The sequence below is a fragment of the Sander lucioperca genome, chromosome 3 (genome assembly GCF_008315115.2).
Source record: "Sander lucioperca isolate FBNREF2018 chromosome 3, SLUC_FBN_1.2, whole genome shotgun sequence".
NCBI lineage: Eukaryota > Metazoa > Chordata > Actinopteri > Perciformes > Percidae > Sander > Sander lucioperca.
This window is the reverse complement of record NC_050175.1, coordinates 14,039,617-14,059,418: the sequence shown is the minus strand read 5'-3', so window position 1 is coordinate 14,059,418 and position 19,802 is coordinate 14,039,617. Positions and strand designations below refer to the sequence as shown.

The 19,802-nt window shown below is 42.7% G+C and overlaps 1 protein-coding gene across 5 annotated transcripts in view; it reads right to left on the bottom strand.

Moving 5' to 3' along the window:
* Positions 1–1,094: 1,094 nt before the first annotated feature.
* The window catches only part of znf710b (zinc finger protein 710b), a 32,573-nt gene continuing 13,865 nt past the window's right edge, over positions 1,095–19,802 (bottom strand). The window contains exons 1-6 of one of the 5 annotated variants that reach the window (XR_004107513.2): positions 11,553–11,796; positions 8,411–9,997; positions 5,551–5,742; positions 4,676–4,847; positions 2,797–2,939; positions 1,095–2,371 (exon numbers count right to left, since the gene is read on the bottom strand). Coding sequence is in view for 4 of the 5 variants with exons in the window: in XM_031314017.2 (XP_031169877.1) it covers positions 2,190–2,371; positions 4,676–4,847; positions 5,551–5,742; positions 8,411–9,997; positions 11,553–11,597 (2,178 nt within the window). In the remaining variant the exon portion in view is untranslated. Of the gene's footprint in view, positions 2,372–2,796; positions 2,940–4,675; positions 4,848–5,550; positions 5,743–8,410; positions 10,400–11,552; positions 11,797–19,802 lie in introns of those variants that run through there. The other 4 variants (XM_031314017.2, XM_031314019.2, XM_031314018.2 and 1 more) reach the window with 4 other exon arrangements.

The window sequence follows — 19,802 nt, the reverse complement described above, 5'->3', positions numbered from 1 at the left end:
CCTATTTTGCACCCGACGCACAGCTGACTTTTCCCTCAACAGACTCACGTCAGTAAATTAGGGAATGAACTTGCGCTCCCGGGGGCGGTTCAGCAAAAAGAGGAGGCGTGTTCCGGCGCAAACGTTCCATGGTGCTATTTTGCAGTTTCAGAAAACAGTTCCCCCACAGACCAGGAAAAACCTAGTCTAAAGTCAGTGGTGCGTTATCCAGATGCTATTTTAAAGGTGCATGCTTGGCCGTAATGTAGAGTGTACAAGGAAAAATATGACCTTGTTTTACACATTTCCATTTATCATGGATGTGTTGATGACATAAATGAGGAAATATTAGAGGACTTAAGGATGCCCCAGCAGCAGCACGGGAGAGGAGAGACAGAAGAGCTGCATCGTCTATAGTGAGGTCATCTTGGTCTAATGTTAGACTACATTGCAAAAATATCACCATGCATTCATAACCTCGTGATTCAGTGAGAGTGAGCCCAAAATATCGGTAAGTATGTTTTTGTGACATTTCTTTATTTATATTTTGTCAAAAAGAAAAATCAATAGCAAGCGTCGGTCTCCTCGGCTGTGAACCGCTCCTGGTGTGCGCCCATAGATGTATTTAGAGCGTGCGCCTAGCAAATCCGCCATTATAATAGCAATCCGCCATGGAACAAGTGCGCCTGCTTTAAAGGGAATGTGAGATAACGCTCTGATTGGTTTATTGCACGTTACGCCCAAACCACACCTATGAGTAATGTAAGCTACTTCAGACCAACCCATTTTAGATTTGCGTCGGGCGGAAGAGTCATTTATCACGCCGGTATAATAGCAACAGTGCCCGAGATCCGCCCACAAAGCTACTTGCGTTTCAGATCGTTAAAATAGGGCCTCAATGTTTTTCCCCCCATTGAGAGCGGAAATATCTTTGTGAATTGAAAGTGAAGTGAAAACAGCCCTGGATTTAAGAGTGCTGAAACTACAAACAACAAAAAACCCAAACTGCTGATTCTCCATCCAAACGGCTCATTCTTCAATTTGCTTTTAAACTGACAACTGTGAAATATCCATATGAAGGAAACTGCAGTTTACAAAAAAAAAAAAAAAAGGAGGAGAAAGCATATCTGTTTGTGTCTATTAATATTGCCGTCATGGGGGTTTGGAAGATTCTAAGATCTTATTTCCCCCAGCTCTTCTCCTTGAGGCAAATGAGTTTACTCCTACTGGAGACAGCCTTCACAGAAAAATGACAGGTCTCAATAAAAAAAAAAAAAAAAGGAAAAAAAGTGCTTTGTATTGTTCACTCTGTAATTCAAAAACTTTGAGCAGTATATTCACTACACGGGATAGAATATTAATGTAAAGCTAAACCATGTGAGACAAAAACGGTGTGTAAACACACTGCATGTTGCAGGATCATTTGTACAGTGGCAGGGCTTTACATGTCGGTAACATTGTTTTGTGGTTATCAGCCGACATGGGACAGTAGCAACTTTGGTAGTAAGTGCCCTGGCAAGAAAAAGGCTACAATGTCCTGTGCAGAAAGCACACACGCATTGAAAGAGCGGCCTGTTTAAACCGAGGGCTGGGCAGGAATGGGTAACTACAATTAGGAAGTGTTTAGTAAGAGCATTCAAACCTATGAATATGTTGTGACTATGTATCAAAAGTTCAATATACAGTGAGTAAATAGCTGACATGGTGGAAGCTTAGTTGCAAATGTATCTAGCTGGCACTTTCAGTCAAAAATATAAGGGCATACATTGGTGGTGGATGACAAAAAACTTGGCAAAAATGGTAAACAGATTTCTATCACATCAAATGTAACTGATCGCTCTGCAACTGCAACTTTTTTTCTTTTCTTTTTTTCTTCTTCAAATAACATGATACATACACACAACATACAGATTTGACTGTCTGCCAGTGCGAGTCTTTGAGACGGTAAGCGCAGTAATCCCAAAATAAATGAGCTCCAGACCAGCGTTGGCAGTTTCAGTGTCTCTGCCACAGCAACAGAACTGAAACGTGTCCCTTGAAGTGCGTCTCCTTCCTGGCCTCCCATCAGAGTCCATCAGTTCTGGCTCTTCTGGAAGGAGGCCAAAACTAAAACAATCCCTGTCCCCAGTGTCTCCCAAAGCCTTGACAACAACTCTGTAATGTCTTTCTGTCTTCAAAAAAACATAACATGTTCATCAGTTCATCACCACTCAAGGTGTAGTGTAGCTGCTTGTATCCTTCCCGAAATTGTAATACTCCTCCATGTCCTCCATGTTTGCTGTAGTGAGTTTAGTGAGGTTTTGGGAGCCACCATTGTCCATATTGTCTGGTGATGTAAAGCTGAAGTTCTGTCCTTCATACTCCCCCTGGCTATCCATTTCTGGAAGAACTTCTGGGAAATACAAAACAAACAATAAAAGCATTATAAAGTGCATTTCCAAAGCTACCACGTACAATTAGTGTCATCATGCTGAAGATATCCCTGGGCCACCAGTGTTCATTAGGGTAACACATCCTGTTTCACATTGTTTTATTGCATTCTATGTTAATAGATATGGGTTCTTGCTTTGAATTAAAAAAAATGAAGGAGTTATTAATTTCATGATTGTGCTACAAAACTTCTGACTTTATATATATATATATATATATATATATATATATATATATAGTTGTTTTTTTAGTTTTTCAGATTAAAGCCCCTGAAGTGTTTCCCTGTACCATTAGATATGTATGATTAAAAACAGCAACAACGATAGATAAAAGGAAAAAAATATCCATATGTCATTTTAAGTAAGAGTCTAACACTCAACAACTCACTGTGCGGGTGAGATTTGATCAGATTTGATTGACAGTGGCCAGGCTCCATAAGCAGGCAATCCCATAACTGTCAGATCAGATTCTGATTCAAATGTCGATAAATTCTGCGTGGAGGTACATGGCATCACCCAATCCATCTCAAACTAGTGAGACGAGCATAAAGGGGAAACAAAACAGAAATCGCTCATGTTTGGCAGAAAGTTGTGCGTTCTTGTAGGATCGCATGGCACGTAGTAAGAAGCTCATTGAGGAAATAGGTTTTCTGGGCCTTCAACATTCCTGCAATACTTGATGTTGCAGTAATCGTAAACACATTACACCAATAAATTAAACTTTGTCTGAAAAAGTGAAAAGCAAAAACAAGCGAGATTAAGTCGATAATACATTAATGCAGCAAAAAAAAAAAAAAAAAGGCTTTGGTATGATTGTTGCCTGAATAAAAAGGAAAAAAATGAATTACATCACTGATCCATGGTGTCTGAGCAAAATAATACCGCGTATTATGAAACAGTGTCGGCATCTTAGACGGAGCATGACGGGCTCGAAGGATATTAAAGTGCTCATATTATGCATTTTTGGCTTTATCCCTTTCCTTTATTGTGTTATATATCTTTTTTGTGCACGTTATAGGTTTACAAAGTGAAAAAGTCCAAAGTCCATCCCAAAGGGACTTACCATCTCCAACAGAAAACACTGTTCACAAACTGCTCCAAACAGCTCTATTGTAGTCCAGACTTTCAAACGTGCGTCACTTTGTAACACACGTTATAATGCTCGCCTAGCTGCCAGAGTGGCACGCCCTCATACTCTGCTTCTGACTGGGTAGTAGTCCTTACCTAGCTACTGTGCATGTGTGACTCCCAACAAAGATGGAACAGAAGTGAGATGCCTCACTCTGTAGCTAAAACAGAGAGCTCAACACACAGGGTGAAAAGAGGAGCTGCAGCAATGTGCAATACAACAAATACAGTATATGGTGTTTTTTGAAAACTAAACCTATTCTGATATAACCTCTAAATACAATTATGAACCTGAAAATGAGCATAATATGAGCACTTTAATATATTCAGGCTGTGCACGCTGATGGTCTGTTACTATCAAATATTACTTAAATATTCTAATTACAATTAAACATGTTAATCACTTATATTTGTGGGCATGTGTGTATGAGTTTTAGAGCTTTGATGTAGGCTTCCAAGCTGTACGACCAGGCCAGTAGCAGGTTTGTGATCAGAGGGTCACTCGAGTGAATTGTGGACTGAAGTAGAGATTTTTTTTAAATAGTCACTATTGGCAAAAGCAAGTGGCAAAATAGTCATCACTGCTTCTTTACTTACCATTACTGTATCCCCCTTGTCATTTTTGTTGCATGTAGGTACAAGTGCCAACAACTAACAATTTAAATAATAATACAAATATATAGTCCTCTGAAAAAATAAAGGTGGGGGGTGATGATGGTTATTTAATCAACGGGTTTGTCGGGCAGATTTCAGGCCAGAAACACGAGCATGTTCCATTTTTTCTGGCTTCAGGCAGCTATAGCCCAGGACGTTTGAAGCTGCTATGGCAACAAGTGACAGCTGCCGCTAGCATAGCTTTAGATCAACAGTCCGACCACTAATCACTGATATAATTACAATTTGGTACATCTAAACAAAATCAGCAATGACCACCAACAGTCATACCCCTTATGGCCTTAGCTAATGTTAGCAATTCATTGCAGTTAAACAAAGAAACCGCGATTACGTAAAAAAATTACGATAGATTAGACAATTATGTAATAATTGTTACAGGCCTAGTAGAGCTTAAACATTCAATCAACCTTCACTGGATAAATAACAGAACAGTTTGTGTGACAACAGCGTGCAGTCGGCCTCACCTTGTCCTTCTGGTGAGACGTCCATTCCGTGCTTGACTTTCATGTGCCTGCTGAGGTTTCCCTTCAGGTTGAACTTACTGGTGCAGTAGGGACACTTGAAGGGCTTACTGCCAGCATGGAGATGCATATGGCCCAGCAGGTTGTACATTCTGTTGAAAGACTTGCCACATACCTTAAAAAAAAAAAAAAAAAACATAACCATATATATATATATATATATATAAATAATGAATCAAAATTTTAAATCGTGATTACGACTTCACAAACTATCACAAAAACAGAGTAATCAAGAAAAACAATTATTTTACACATTACGTTTTGCAAGTTAACTCTTATTATATTTTTATATTATAACGGGAAAAGTATGTATGGGAAATTTCACAGTTCAAGGTGTTTTCACTGTTTTTTGAATTCAGTAGTGAACAAAAGCAACGTCTTTCCAAAAGTCAATGAGTAATCGTGTGAAATAATCGTGATTTCAATATTGACCAAAATAATCGAGATTATGATGTTTTTTCCATAAATCGAACAGCCCTAACACATACATAAACTAATTTAAAAGATATGTATACGTCAAAGTAGCTACTTGTACATGTTGAAAACATCCTGCCTGATGACAGTTGCCTCAAAGCTCACAGTTGTATTTTGTCCCACGGTAAGAATGTGGATTTTATTGTAGCAAAACCACTGATATCAAAGCGTATTATCCTTATGAAATTCCTCACAAAATCCTGTAATATTAAATTATACTGAACTTACATTTCATTTCACACCAAAATGAATTAGAAAATCTTGCTATTATCACCCAGAATATTATCTTTTTTCTTTTCTTTTTTTTTTTTTTTAAATAAAATGAATCAAGTTCAAACACTTGCCTTGCATTTGAATGGCTTCACAGGCAGATGGACGATCATGTGGGTCTTAAGGGTCTGTTTCTGGATGAAGCTCTTGAAGCAGACGTGACACTGGAAGGGTCTGACGCTGTTGTGGATCAGCATGTGCCTCTTCAGGTTAGCGGACAGGGTGAACTCCCGGGAACACACGTCACACTTGTGGCCTTTCATCCCCTGCAGGGTCCAAAGAGCAGGAAAGGGTTAACCATTCAGATATAGAAATGTGTATTGTCATTTTTCTTCTCATCACATTGTTCACTAAAATTGAGACAAGTGGATTTATTGCTTAATTCAAAGATCGTTTGAACTGTTAGGGGGGAGGTGCGAGAGAGTTGAAAGGAGGACGCTGGGTGATGTAAAAGGGACAGGTGCAACGCGATGTTATTTATTGTAGTTTGGCTGCCTGCTTGTCAATATAGTTAGCAGTTGGAGCTGCTACAGTGGCACACAGCTCCTGGAGACAATTAAGGTACTTTGAAAACCTTAGCACCAGATTGAGTGTCAAGGATCACAACTCTGAACAAATCTGAACAGACATGATATACATATTTTAAGATTCAGAATGACTTGCACTGTTCATTCGGTTCTAAATCATAAAAAAATACGCCATTCTTAACTCCAGAACTTGCCTAAGAATATGTTTTATCAAAGTCATCCAGTGATAATTCTTCTGTAAAAAATGTAAACAAGGGTGCAAAAAAGGTTGTAGCCCACCACATAACTCACTGAATTCATGGCAACATTGTACTTCCTGTTAACATCCCCCAAAGCATCACGGGAACTGTAGTTCCAAAACAATGAGATATGATTATCCGTCACAGAAGTAGTAAGACTGAGGAGGGGCCACAGTGTCAAACTTTGAAAACCACTGGCTTAAATTGTGCTACTGTAGCCTAATATCTAACGTCATCCACAAAACAACAGGGAAGGTATAACGTTTCTGTCAAACATGCATCAAAGAAGAGCATGACGGCTGTGATGGCAAAGCAACCGTTTGTCTGGGATGATTTTGTTGAACATTTTAACCTAATGATATTCACATCCTGCCTGTGAGAGGTCGATCATTTGTTTGACTTTATCAAAATTCACGGCAGCCATTTTGGGTATACCAAAAAAGATTACTACAGTTATAGGGGGAAAAAAAGCCCTTTCTACACTTCCTTATTCTGTTCCTGTAATATTCTTAACCACACGCGACAGTATATGTATAAACATTGAAAAGCAGAACACATGAGCAGACAATTCCCGACATCTAAGGCCTTGAGGCTTGTCTCAATGAATGTGCTGCTGCACCATACACCACTCTGCAGTTAACACACAAACAAGTGGATCTGAATAACTGGATTCTGGTTTATGGAGAAGAACAAATAAGTATTACAGGTCACCAGTGGGTCGAGAGACTATGTTTGTATAAGCAGACAAATCTGGCAGACTGTCAGCCTCCCCACAGTCTGCACACCTGTGCTGTGTTGCTGTTGTCCACCAGGGGGAGCAGTGAACAGACATCAGGCTCAAATACAAAAGAGAACATTCTCTCCACTGAGAATACTGACTGCTCTCTCATTTCCATGATGAGTGTGGCTCAGGGTTTTTGTTCCCCTGAAAGTGATCACATTTATAAATCCTTAGGAATTCAGCATTTTCAATTGCCAGTGTGTGAGTTATATTAGAAACGCTATCCATCCGTTGCTCCATCTATCTGTGTCAAGTAAAATGTCTAGCAATTCATCTATCTGTGGGAAGTAAAAAGTCTAGCAATTTCCAAAAAATGCCTCGTTCAAAAGGTGAAATGAAGAGTGCGGTTTCAGAGAGATGTCAAGATGTCACATGTTGGGTATTTTAGAACAACAAAATGATCAAGGCCTAAAAACTGGACAAACTGAGGAAATGATAGTCCTGTGGTAATATTAAATTAATTGTGCTCCCTCAGTGTCCTCATCTCTCTTTTCCTCACCTGTGTGTGTGTGTGTGTGTGTGTGTGTGTGTGTGTGTGTGTGTGTGTGTGTGTGTGTGTGTGTGTGTGTGTGTGTAGAACACACAGGGGGCACTGAGCAATTACAGACATTTCATTCAGCCAGTCTATAATGAGGAGTAGGCTACATGAAGACGCTCAGCATTGTGCATGTACAGACTCAAATCTTCGTGAAAATGCAGCACTGAACAGATATCTGTTCTACTTCTCATTTCCTTAATTAAAACATTTAAAGTGAAAGGGACTTTTTACAGCTTACAGGAGAATTATCTTGCAACAGATCTGTCCTTATTTGTTAACATGAACAAACCTCTTTCAAAGGTAGAATCTCAATTCTCCCCAGGGCACACATCCTGGAGCTCTATTGAATAGAGAATGAGTGATAAACTGTGCTCAGGGTTATCCTGATCCAGACTTGTTAGCACTACAATGAAAAAAGCCTTATATGGATGAAAAAAAACAAGCAAATTCTGACCTTGGTGTGGGACATTTTGCTGTTTCTATCCACTTCTATTCTGACACCAGCAATCCCATGAAAGTTTTAGTCACAACAAAAGTCCGACCTAAAGACACAACGGACGCAGTACAGAGTATGGATGCCTGCCAGGGTAAGTTCTCCTGCCTGCCTACTTCACCCAGATCTGAGTGGGTAAAGCACAGAAGATGAACACAGGTGTGGTAGCCTCGCTTTAGTGATCTGATAGTTCCCCCTTTTTTGTGTGCCTGTTTGCTTTCACTCTCTATTCTCATTTTCTTCTACATAACAAAAGAAAAGCCCTTAACAGTCTCATTATCTATGCAGGTAATATGTATAGTGCGTCTGTAACTAGAGCAGTCAGGAAGTCTGGGTTGGAGCGGAAGTGTCAGTACCTTATGAGTGAGCGAGTGCTGACGTAGGTGGTGGAGCTGCACAAACTCCAGGCCGCACTGGGAGCAGGTGTAAGGCCTCGGGCTCTGGTGCTTCAGCAGGTGGTTCTGGAGCTGGCTACGGTAGGCGAACGACTTGTTGCACTCAGTGCACTGGAAGGTGTGGGGGCCCTGGTGGCTGGTTTGGTGGCGTTTGAGGTGGGCGTAGGTGGGGAACTCCATTCCACACTGAGAGCAGACATGACAACGTCCGCGCTCGTGCTTCACCTCGTGCGCTCGCAGCTCGCTGGGATAAGCAAAGCCGCGGCGGCAGAAGCGGCAGCTGTAGGGCTTGACGTCAGTGTGTTGGAGCATGTGTCGCTTCAGGTGGCTGGTCTGGGTGAAGCCCTTCTTGCAGACGGTGCATTTGTGGGGACGCGTGCCTTGGTGGGTCAGCAGGTGGGTTTGAAGATGACTGGGCTGCTTGAAGAGCTTCCCGCAATGTGGACAGGCGTGTGGTTTGATGCCATTGTGGCCCAGGATGTGCGTGACCAAGTTGTATTTGGAGGTGTACGATTTATCACACATGCGGCACTTCCAGCGCTTCAGACCATCTCCCACATCCACGCAGTAAGATTCATCAATCTGGATATTGATATCTAGCCGGTCCACTCTGCGGCCGCCGTGGCGACGAGGAGGCTGGGGGTGCGGAGGCTGCTGATGCTGCGCTCCTGCATTCCCATCCGTCCACATCATGTTCTGGCTGCCGTCTTCGTACTCGCCCGCCATGCCCATTTCGGCAGAATCATAGCTGCCCACTTCGCTGGTCTGGAAGTAGCTGCTGATGGCTTCATCCTGCTGGGTGGGCTTCATCATGTTGTTCCCCTGGTGTTCTACCTCTTCTTCGTCCTCTCTGCCACCTCGACCGTGGCCCCCCATAGGGCGCTGGCTCTGCAGTCCTCTGTGGCCCTGCTCCCCTCCTCTGTGGCTCACCTGGGGGGGAGGAGGGTGACCGTGTGTGTTGGCTTGCGGCTGGTTGGATGCTTCCCGCTCACACTCTGCACAGTTCTTGTTGTTGCCTCTGAGGGTGGCTGGATCCACTTGTACCAAACCACCTCTGGGAGCCAGATTGTTAAGCATGTGGACACAGGAGGACATTGCAGAGTTCACCACTTCCCCTTTCACATGGGAAGAGGACACATGGGATGAGGACACGTCACCGCCTTGAAGGCTGTGACGATCGGGGCCCACCATTTTCGCGTCCGGATGTTGAGGGGGCCCCTGCTGCCACCTCCTCTGACTGCAGCTGGGTTGCATCTGTCCGTCTTCTCCCAAGTTGTCTCCCAGATAATCTCCGTTGGCTCCGATAAGCTGGTCTGCGTACTCGTAGTCGACGCCGTCTACTGGTGGTGCGGGGGACTCTTTGGGTTCGCCGGTGTAGAAGCCGTTGGGTGCAATGGTAGCGCCGAACACTTCATTCTGGGAGATGAGACCTAGCACGGCGGCCTGGGCCAGGGACAGCACGACTACGGGGTCTGTCTGTGTGCCTATGTCCACCAGCCTGGCCATTACCTTGGGCTCACATCTACCCAGGCGCCGGCTCGCCTCCTCCTGGAACAAAAAGAGACACAAATACACAGACAAGGCATCAGCACTGCAAGGAAGCAATTATCAAAGTATATCTGACTATAAAGATACAAACAGCAAATTGAGTTTGTTCTAACTCATTCTACTGTACGATATTGAGGGGGGAATTTAATGAAATGTCTTAAGTTTAGGTAATGGTTTGTTGTTTCAGCTTATTGATAACAAGAAAACATGAAAACAGTGTGCATTTGTCAATACAGGACACTTAGGCAACAAACAATCTAAACTAAGGCAGAAAAGTAATGACAATAATTTGGCTTCAGTCACACTACAGCATACTGTCCTTCAATGAGAATGTGTCCGTCATCAAAAGTGATCCAATGAGGACAAAAAGATGTCGAGGCTCATCATCCAATCAGAGTGTCTCTTTAAGCCGGTTGTCGACAGAGATAGGAGAAAGACACAGAGAGAGAAAGAAATTTTGATTGATTCAAAATTGATTGATTTAAATTTGTGTAGGAGCCCTTTATTGCAAATTGGCAAATATTTAGATCTAGGGACTGAGACACAAACACTATGAAAGACAACATCCTAATCCAGCGTGCTAACCATGTATGGCTCTGTGTGTGTGTGTGTGTGTGTGTGTGTGTGTGTGTGTGTGTGTGTGTGTGTGTGTGTTGTGGGGGATTAGATGGCCTACTGGTCTACACAAAAACACACACATTCAAGTGCAAGAGGGGGAAAAAAAGAGAAAGAAAATACTGAGCAAGATTAAGAAATAAAAAAAGAATGTAAAAGCAGGAGAGGAGACAAAAACAGAGGAGAGCAGAGAGAGAACACAGAGGGAAAAGAGGAAAAAGCAGAGACAGAGAGAGGGAGGGAGGGAAGCAGGAGAGAGAGAGCTTAGAGCAGGCAAGAGTCTAGTGGAGGGGAGGGGGGAGAGAAAAAAAGAAAAAAGAGAATATGAAAGGTAGAGGGAGAGTGAAGGAGAGATAAGGAGAAGAGGGGGTGGGGGGGAGGGAAAGACGAAGGCAGAGAGAGAGAGAGAGAGAGAGAAAGAGAGAGAGAGAGAGAGAGAGAGAGAGAGAGAGACTGGAGAGGGAGGGGGAGAGCTGAGTGAAAAAGTGAGAGGGTGAGTGTGGCAGCAGTCGAAAGAGAGCAAGAGAAAGAAAGAGAAAAAAAAGATATGTAGAGACAGAGAGGCAGGGAGAGGCAGTGAGCAACCAGGAGACAGAAGGAGAAAGAAAATGACAAAATGAAAGCCAGACAGAATGAAAGATAAAAAAAATTGTGAAGCGAAACAGAGCAAGTGAGAGAAAAAGAGGAAGGAAGAAGAGTTTAAAAAAAAAAGCTCAAAAGAGGGCAAATAAAGTCAATAACAGACACAATCCTTAATTAGTGAGAAATAAGAAATCTGCAAAGGGCAACTTTAAAAACAAAAAAACCCTACAAAGAGCCAAAGCATCTCTGAAGGCAGCTTTCTACCTGTCGTCTTTCAGCTGGGAGTGTGATCAACCCATGTTGCCCACCACCTCAGTGAACTACCCAACATGCTACGAGTGAGAGCCAATAAACTCACCACGCTCCTCCTGCTGTGAGGTTTCAGGTGCTTTAAGGATCTCATTCTTCAGTGCGAGTGTTGAGTGAGAACAGGCTACGTTCGCCTCTGATTTATATGTGAGGGATGAGGGGAGGCGGGGCTAACATAGCCCGCCTCCACCCCGCTTCGTCTTCTTCTTCAACACAGTTTCGGCAGGGACTCTGGTCACACCAGCCAGACCAGACACAAACAAACAAACAAATATTCTTCCAACAAATCAACATGTGGCCGGTAGGTTTAAAAAACAAACAGACAAAACATGTGCAGCTCATATATCACACAAGGCTCCTTGCTAGTCTGATGATAAATGGGTCACCTCAAAGTCCCAAGACACAAACACCACCAACAACAAAAAATAAAATCAACATATCAGTCGGAAATTATGTCTCCACCAGGCTGACTCCCGCCTCACTCTCGCTCCCTTCTTCCATCTCCGTCTGTCATTCCTTGTCTTTGTTTCTGCCTATCTCTGTCTGTCTCTCTTCCTTTATGTCTTTTCTCTATCTATTGCCGAGTCCTTTTCTGTGTATCCTCTATGCCTCTCTCTCTCTCTCTCTCTCTCTCTCTCTCTCTCTCATTTATCAAATAAGGTTTATGAGTATGGAAAAGTGTTGGAAGATTGTTTAATGCACAGACTTGAATGCAAGTGTGTGATAGGGAAAGGGGAAGAAGAACATAGGGAGAGAGAGAGAGAGAGAGAGAGAGAGAGAGAGAGAGAGAGAGAGAGAGAGAGATGGAAGGTGACTGACAAGGAGATGGGCAAATAGAAGAGAGGGAAAATGGAGAAAGAGAGGAAGCGAGAGTGGAAGAAAAGAATACTGAAGAAAAAGAAAGGGGAGGGGTGGAAGAGAGAGACAGAAAGAGAGAGAGAGAGAGCGAGAGAGAGCGAGAGAAACGGAGGGGGATGGGAAGAGTGGAGCAGAATGCGGTAAAAGAATAAGAAGAAATGGAAGATGGATGGTGGGAAAGAAACAGATGAGAGTAAAGGGACAGATAAAGGTATTGTGCTACTCTTAGCGATGCAGCAAACATGCCAACGTATCCCTCTCTCCTTCCCTCAATCACACACACACACACACACACACACACACACACACACACACACACACACACACACAAACAAACAATTGGGCCACTGGTTGACACCTTAGAAAACACGTTTGAGATATTGTGAAGAACTATCATCTCTTTTCACTACATCTCAAGAGAAGCAAAATTAGGGAAGCGTGGAGACATGAGATAGCTGCCGCGGAGCTGTGAGACGGGGCCAATGGCGGCCTGAGAGTCCACAAAGGTCATGCCAATGCAGAAACTGAGACAACACAAAAGCTGCAAACTATGGAGGCAAATGAGAAAACGGGAATCAATAGACTGACTTCCTCCCAAGAAATGCATACATGTGCATTACATACACAAAAACTACATTTGACATGTTTTCTACGCATATTAACACTTTAGTTAGTGTCAACACATGGGAGGACTCGTGAAAAGGTGCAAATAGACAAACCAAAGCCTGACTTACTTTGCTGGAATTCACTGAGACGATGTGAGTCAATGGAAGCTATGTAAGGGTCAATGCCCGACGAGGTGTCCATTGTCAGGTATTAATGGACGACGGTGAGGTGTGACCGTCCGACTGAAGTCCATTAATACCTGACAATGGACACCTCGAAGGGCATTAACCCGCTTATACCATGGTCACTTGCCAAATAAACAACATGACATCATGACTGCGTAAACATAAACGCCACTTTCCTAAAGCCAAGAGGCGTGTTATCTGTACGCATTTTCAGCTGTCCGCGTGTATGTTTACGCTGTATACAGCTGACTGCAGTCTGCAACGTCTTTCTAAAGCCACGTGGCGTGTGGGGGTTGGGCTGAAAAGAAAAAACGGTTTGGATTAGGAAAAGAAGAAGGTAATGTAAGTCAATGGAGGCCAAACGGCATTGATAAACACGCGAAATAGCGAGTATGAGTATATTTTTTAAACATTAGTTTATATTTTAATTTGTTTTACAATCAAAATCTAAAGTTTTTACGCCTGATGGTTTGACTAATACCTGGAACTATCATTCCCATCCTATAAGGTTGTTATGCAATGCAAACGTTGTTCACTCCTCCAGGAAATAGGAAGGACCTTATATACGACTTGCCTCCATTAGCAACGGGAGATATTTATAGTCCGCTCAGCTACAAGCCAGAAAGCTAACGCTATGCTAGCAAGATCCAAAGACAATAACATTGTGTACAGTTGGCAATCAGTAAAAATAATTTGACAGTATGTTGACAACAAGACAAGCTAGCTATCCAGCCATGTCATTGTCCCCAAAACAATGTAACGACTTTTACGAACAATTTGATCCGCGATGTGTAACGTTACTGTCGGCCGCAGGCTGAAGTAGCGACCTTAACAGTGAACGGGATGTGAGATAACGTTATTCGCTGTGAAACTGTGTCAGTTCAGAGGGGCAGTATAACTTACTTCTTGCAGCTTGTGTGTTAGCGCCATCCTGTGGTGTTCAGAGGACGAGTTGGAAATAACCGGTTCACATTTCCTTTTTGTTTTAATGTAGCGCATTCATTTAGAACGGTAAACAGACAGTTTCACCGAAACTCCTTTAGTAGGTGTCCTACATCACTTTTTTATGGACACCCTGCAGCCAATCAGAATCGAGTATTCACCCAGACCATGGTATAACAAGAGTTAATGGACAGTTGATTGTAATTGTAGATGCATGTGTGCATTATAAATGAGTGTATTAGACCATGCAGTGCTTATTAAAGGTGTGATCTCTCTACTAACATTAATTTAAATAAAGTGATCATCTTTCCTTTAGAGCAAGCATGCACTTTCCCATGTCACAGAACACAACTACAGTAATAACAGTCAGAGCTCTCTGTTTTTAATTGCAATGTGAAGAACAGCCCTGTGTTTAATATGGGCTAGACATCTACGGTTTGTTTTATTAGTATTTCCAGCTAGAGTAATTTTACATGGCTCCCTTGGGAGATACAGTGAAAAACACTTTAGGTGTCAAAAAATAAGCGACACAACTGATCACTTTGCAAAACCAAGGATGTTGAACTTTTGCTTTATTGTTGCAAATAAGTTCCTATTTTCTTTAAATTGATGGTTACCAATGATCAGAGAGATACATTTTCCCATCAATAGGAAGCTAAACAGACCATTCTCCTAATAACAGCTACACTCCATGCCAAGGGGTGTGACTTACATTTCTCAACAACAAGAACTCCCGCTCTCTTGGGTCCTGTTCACAAACTCAGCATTATAAAAATGCGATCGGATCAGGGAATCACAGCTTTGAAAAATAGCAAGATTTCACTAATAATTTGGGATCCAATTACCACTACCATTACCACAACATATGGTGCAGATACATGTAGGTACATACATACAGGTACGCAATGCCAATGCACAGCAGTGCTGCCAAATAAATAGATTTCCGCATGCCAGAAAGCTTTGGGCAAAGTTACAAAGTTTGCATCTGATGCAACGCACCCACTAGCCACTGTAAACCTCTATTCTAGCTGTATGGTCAAGAGCAAAAATTTGCATTTTTTTCAGTTTAGCAGCAGTTACAGTTTCCCACTGATCAAATAAGATGGGAGAGGGAAGTGAAATCTGACCAAACAGGGCTGCTCGAGATAAATTCTGATGCTAGGTGTAAACTGCCGTCTGTCTCAATTGTATCCAGACTTGTTCTGGATACATCTGGATAAAAAACACACTGAAGTCCAGACAGAGCTAACTAAAAGACAGTTTGGCCATAGCAGTCTCTGCAGGCAGCCATGTTAGCTCCACATTACCGCTCTATAAGAGTGCGTCCAGAACTTCTGATTCAAAGTCATAAGGCATCTCACATGGCGATATTGTGCTGAAACAATTAGTCAATTGACAATTGTTTATCAAGCAAAATGGCAAACATTCACTGGTTCCAGCTTCTCAAATGATTGCTGGTTTTAATTGCTTTACATCATTATATATTTTTGGGCTTTTAACACTAGAAGTGCCGGAATTCCATAACTACTAGAACTGCCGTGAGCGGTCATTTTGACCGCCAGATTCCAAACTCTATAATCTCTCATGATAAATACCTAATTGCGATATTGTATTATGTATTGTGTTAGGATATCTTTAGAAAAACGTAATAACACCGAAATTAAGTTTAATCATACATTTGAGTAGTAATACGTGTTTCAATTATTCACATCATGGCATAGTAAACCGTAATTATTTCATACATTCATATCCCGAAAAATATGGTGTGGGAATTCATTAAACTTAACTCATAACAGCCCAATAACAATTAAAAGTATCTTATTTGAACATTTAGCTATAACCTAACCTGGCACTGCCTCCGTTTTGGTGTCTGCTGCGGTGCGCAGCGCTGCCCGGACCGTGCGCCGCTGCCCTTTTTTCCTCCATAAACTCCGCTCTCAGCTCTCTACCAGTTGCTGCATGAACTTCCTCCGGACAATTTTACTGTTGGTGCACTCCTTGGAGAGGATGTGTGCAATGATTCCAGCCAGTTCGAGGATGTATAAAGTTAAATGAACATGTAAACAGCCACCGGCCAGCTACGTGTACCGCGCCTTTCACAGAGCGAGCGCCCGGTGTTTGCCTTCTGATTCAGAACAGAGTCCATCCACGCTGTAGTAGCCTACGTTACCGACTCTGGCTTTGCCTTTGGCCCATCGGTGATGCCCACACTTGTTACTCGAGACCGCTAGTCACGTTTCTCTGACAGAGACTATGGTAGTTACTAAGCAACCAAGATGCATCTTCAACCGCGTGAAAAATTAAAAACAATACCGCGAAAATCTGAGCGGTCAATATGACCGTGTATGGCCGAAATAGGTAAAAGTGATTGTATTTTCTTTGCCTTTTGTGTAATGTATATAAAAACAATTTTAAATTAAAATACAGACTCTTTTAGGAAAAGTCAGGCAGCAGCAGGATTGTATTTTTTTATTCAGCAAAGTTATTACACATATACATTTCAAAACGATCAAAATGACCGTCATGGCCGTTCTAGTGTTAAATTGTTGGTTGGACAAAACAAGATATTAGAAGACATAACCTTGGACTTAGGAAAAGTGTGAGGAGCATTTTTAATGATTCAGTAAAAAATAATAATTGTTCTTGCCCCATGTTTTATGCACACAGGCTTGTACCTTCGACTTTTTATCAAAAAAACCACATAACATAACACTGTCTTTGGGAAACATGAACTGGAATTTAACTTCCGGAAACAGGGGCGCCTGAAAACTCTTCACTTTGCAACTCTATTATATTGAAACAATTTCAAATCATACCCAGCCCGGACAGCAACACTTGCATTTTACCTGCAATAAAGCCTCAGCAAGCTTCCAGATCAGTTTGTGAGGTCATCCTCTCTGTGAGCCTGAAAGGTGAGTCCGTCACCTGGTTCATCTAGTTTACATTCCTGTGAGGACGATGACATGTCATTGGTCATTGTTGTAGCCTGGCGAGTTAGCCACTTGTTGAACATAGACTAACAGAAGCAACCACCATGTTGGGGTAAACGGCTAGCCTTGGGGCCGATTGGTAAACGAGGCAGGCAGTTATATTTGGGTTAATGTGGATAACAGAGGTCAGTAAATAGCACCAAAGATGGACGGGTTAAATAAGAAACAAATATAGTGATGGGGAGAGAAGCTTTTAGTCAAGATACAGCTTTTATTGTAGAATTCAGAAAAATGTTCCTACCCCTAACGTGTTTGTTTTTTCTGTCATTTTTTAAATAAAGTTTGTATCATAAATGTCATGGAGTGTGGTAAACAACAGGATAGAGAGAACATGGAGGAAAGAGAGAGAAAGGGAAACAGCAGAGGACAAAATGGGGGCGTAATAGAGGAAGCAGAGAGAGAGAGAGAGAGAGAGAGAGAGAGAGAGAGAGAGAGAGAAACAGAACAGATGATTGCATGGAATGAAAGAGGGATTGAAGGGGGAGGGAGGGGAGGAGATAAAGAGAACGGGTATGGGAGGGGGAGTGAGTGAGTGAGTGAGGGAGTGAGTGAGTGAGTGAGTGAGTGAGTGAGGGAGGGAGGGAGTGAAATGGTGGAGTGAAAGAGAAAAGGAGAGAGAAAATGAAAGGCAGCAGTGGGGGAGGGGAGGATGAAGAGGAAGAGCAAGAGAAGCAAGAGAAGCAAGAGAGAGAGAGAGAGAGAGAGAGAGAGAGAGAGAGAGAGAGATGGGGCAGGGAGCAACGTGAGAGCAAGACAGAGAGAGGGAGGGGCAGTGTGCAACGTGAGAGAGGAAGAGAGAAAGAAAGAGAGAGAGAGAGAGGCAAAGAGAGAGAGGAGAGGGAGGGGTAAAGCGTGATGGAAACCAAGAGCAAGAGAGGAAAAAAACGAGGGAGAAAAAAAGAGAGAGAGAGGGAGTGGGGAGGGAGAATGAAAGAGGGAGAGAGGAGGAAAGAGGAACAGAGAGAGGGGGAGGGGAAGAGAGCAGGAGAGAGAAAAACAGAAAGAGGGAGCAAAAAAAATAGGGAGCGAGGGGGAAAGAGAGCACAAAACCTATCTCGCTCTATTTTGTGGTTCCACAAACATGGCTGCAGCAAAAGAGGAATGGTATTATTGGTTTTAACAAGTCCTCTCTGACACACACACACACACACACACACACACACACACACACACACACACACACACACAATCAGCTGATATCACCCATGTTAATCACTGTAGGGTGAAAACAGATCCATCCAGAGGCCTGTACTACGAAGCGAGATTTGGCGTCAACGAGCTAACTTCAGGCTCAACCCAGGGTTTTCTGTACTACGAAGGTGGAACACTTGTGATCGGGTTCAGTCGCCGTGGTAACTTATGCTGAACGCCTAACCTGGTCGGGAGCAGGTTAAGTTGGAGATCAGAGATCAACCGGTATAAAAGCACCGCCCACTGACCAATCAATACTCGACTGATAACGGTGTCACCGTTCTTAGAAGATCAGCTGGAGCTCGGTTCGCGGAGAGAGAGAGGTGCGCTCATAAAAGTTAAAACATTTAGAGACCGACAACCCCGTTAACATTCCCTGATGGGTATCTTTATGAAAGATAGATTTTCAGCGGAGGGAATTACATATAGGCTATTTGTTGGCTTCTTTAGCCGTGTGTTGCCAATGCGCACATCGGTTTAAATTATGTTTTTATGTTGTTGTTTTTTTATTTTCTCTCACAATCGCGTACCACTGCTGGGGTTGCAACTGAAATAAAAGCCTAAAGCAACGACAGTTTATGGAAAGCAAAAGTGTAATTATACATGGTCAGATCTTGTGCCTGACTGATGGGGAAGTGACCAGTTTAGTCTAATGTATTATAGTGGGTGTACTGTACTGTATATTGGCCAGAATCTGCCTTTGGGGGAGGAGGGGGGCATATCATAGTGGGGGGTCTGGGTGCCCTCCCCCAGGGAAGTTTTAAGCATCAACGACTTCATTTCCTGCATTCTGATACACTTTTATACACCAATTTATGGTGAAATACCTCCATTGAGCCTATGTGAAGAATAAAGCACAGATGACAATTCAAATTATATCAAACATATAATGAAAAGTATGTTGTTATGTGTCATTGTGCATTTTTAAGTGAGTATATGGAAATCCTGGAGCTTACTATCACGTAGACTACACCACTGGATAATGATAAGCTAAACGTTGTGATTTACGCATAACAGCGTCGGCTTTTTATGCCAGCTTTCCTTCCTGCATTTTGCCTGTAAAACCGTGTCTGTGTTCTTCATATTTATGTAGAATTATAGTTTGCTCTTCTTATGTAAAATATAGATAGATGGTAGATGTTTGCGATTGGTCGTGGTGCGCAACAACACCGCCTCTTTTATGTGAACGCGCGCGCCGCTGGATTGGGAAACCCTGGGTTGATTGAACTAGTTGATAACCAGCGTCGTGACAGGTTATGCGGGACCGCGGTTGTTAGGTGAAGCCGGATCACTGAAAGAAATCCAGGACATGTTGATCTTGATTCGTAGTACAGGCCTCAGGTGTATTGTGATGTGGTCACAGATGGGAAGCTAGGTGTTCCTAAAGCCCCTGACACATTAATCCGACGGCCGACCGTTGGCAGAAAAGGCAGCCGGACTGATCAGTCGGCTCCCCGAGGTCCAAAAAATGCCTCAGAACACACCGAAGCGACGCCAACTTGAGCGTTTGTAATACGTCTCCATAAT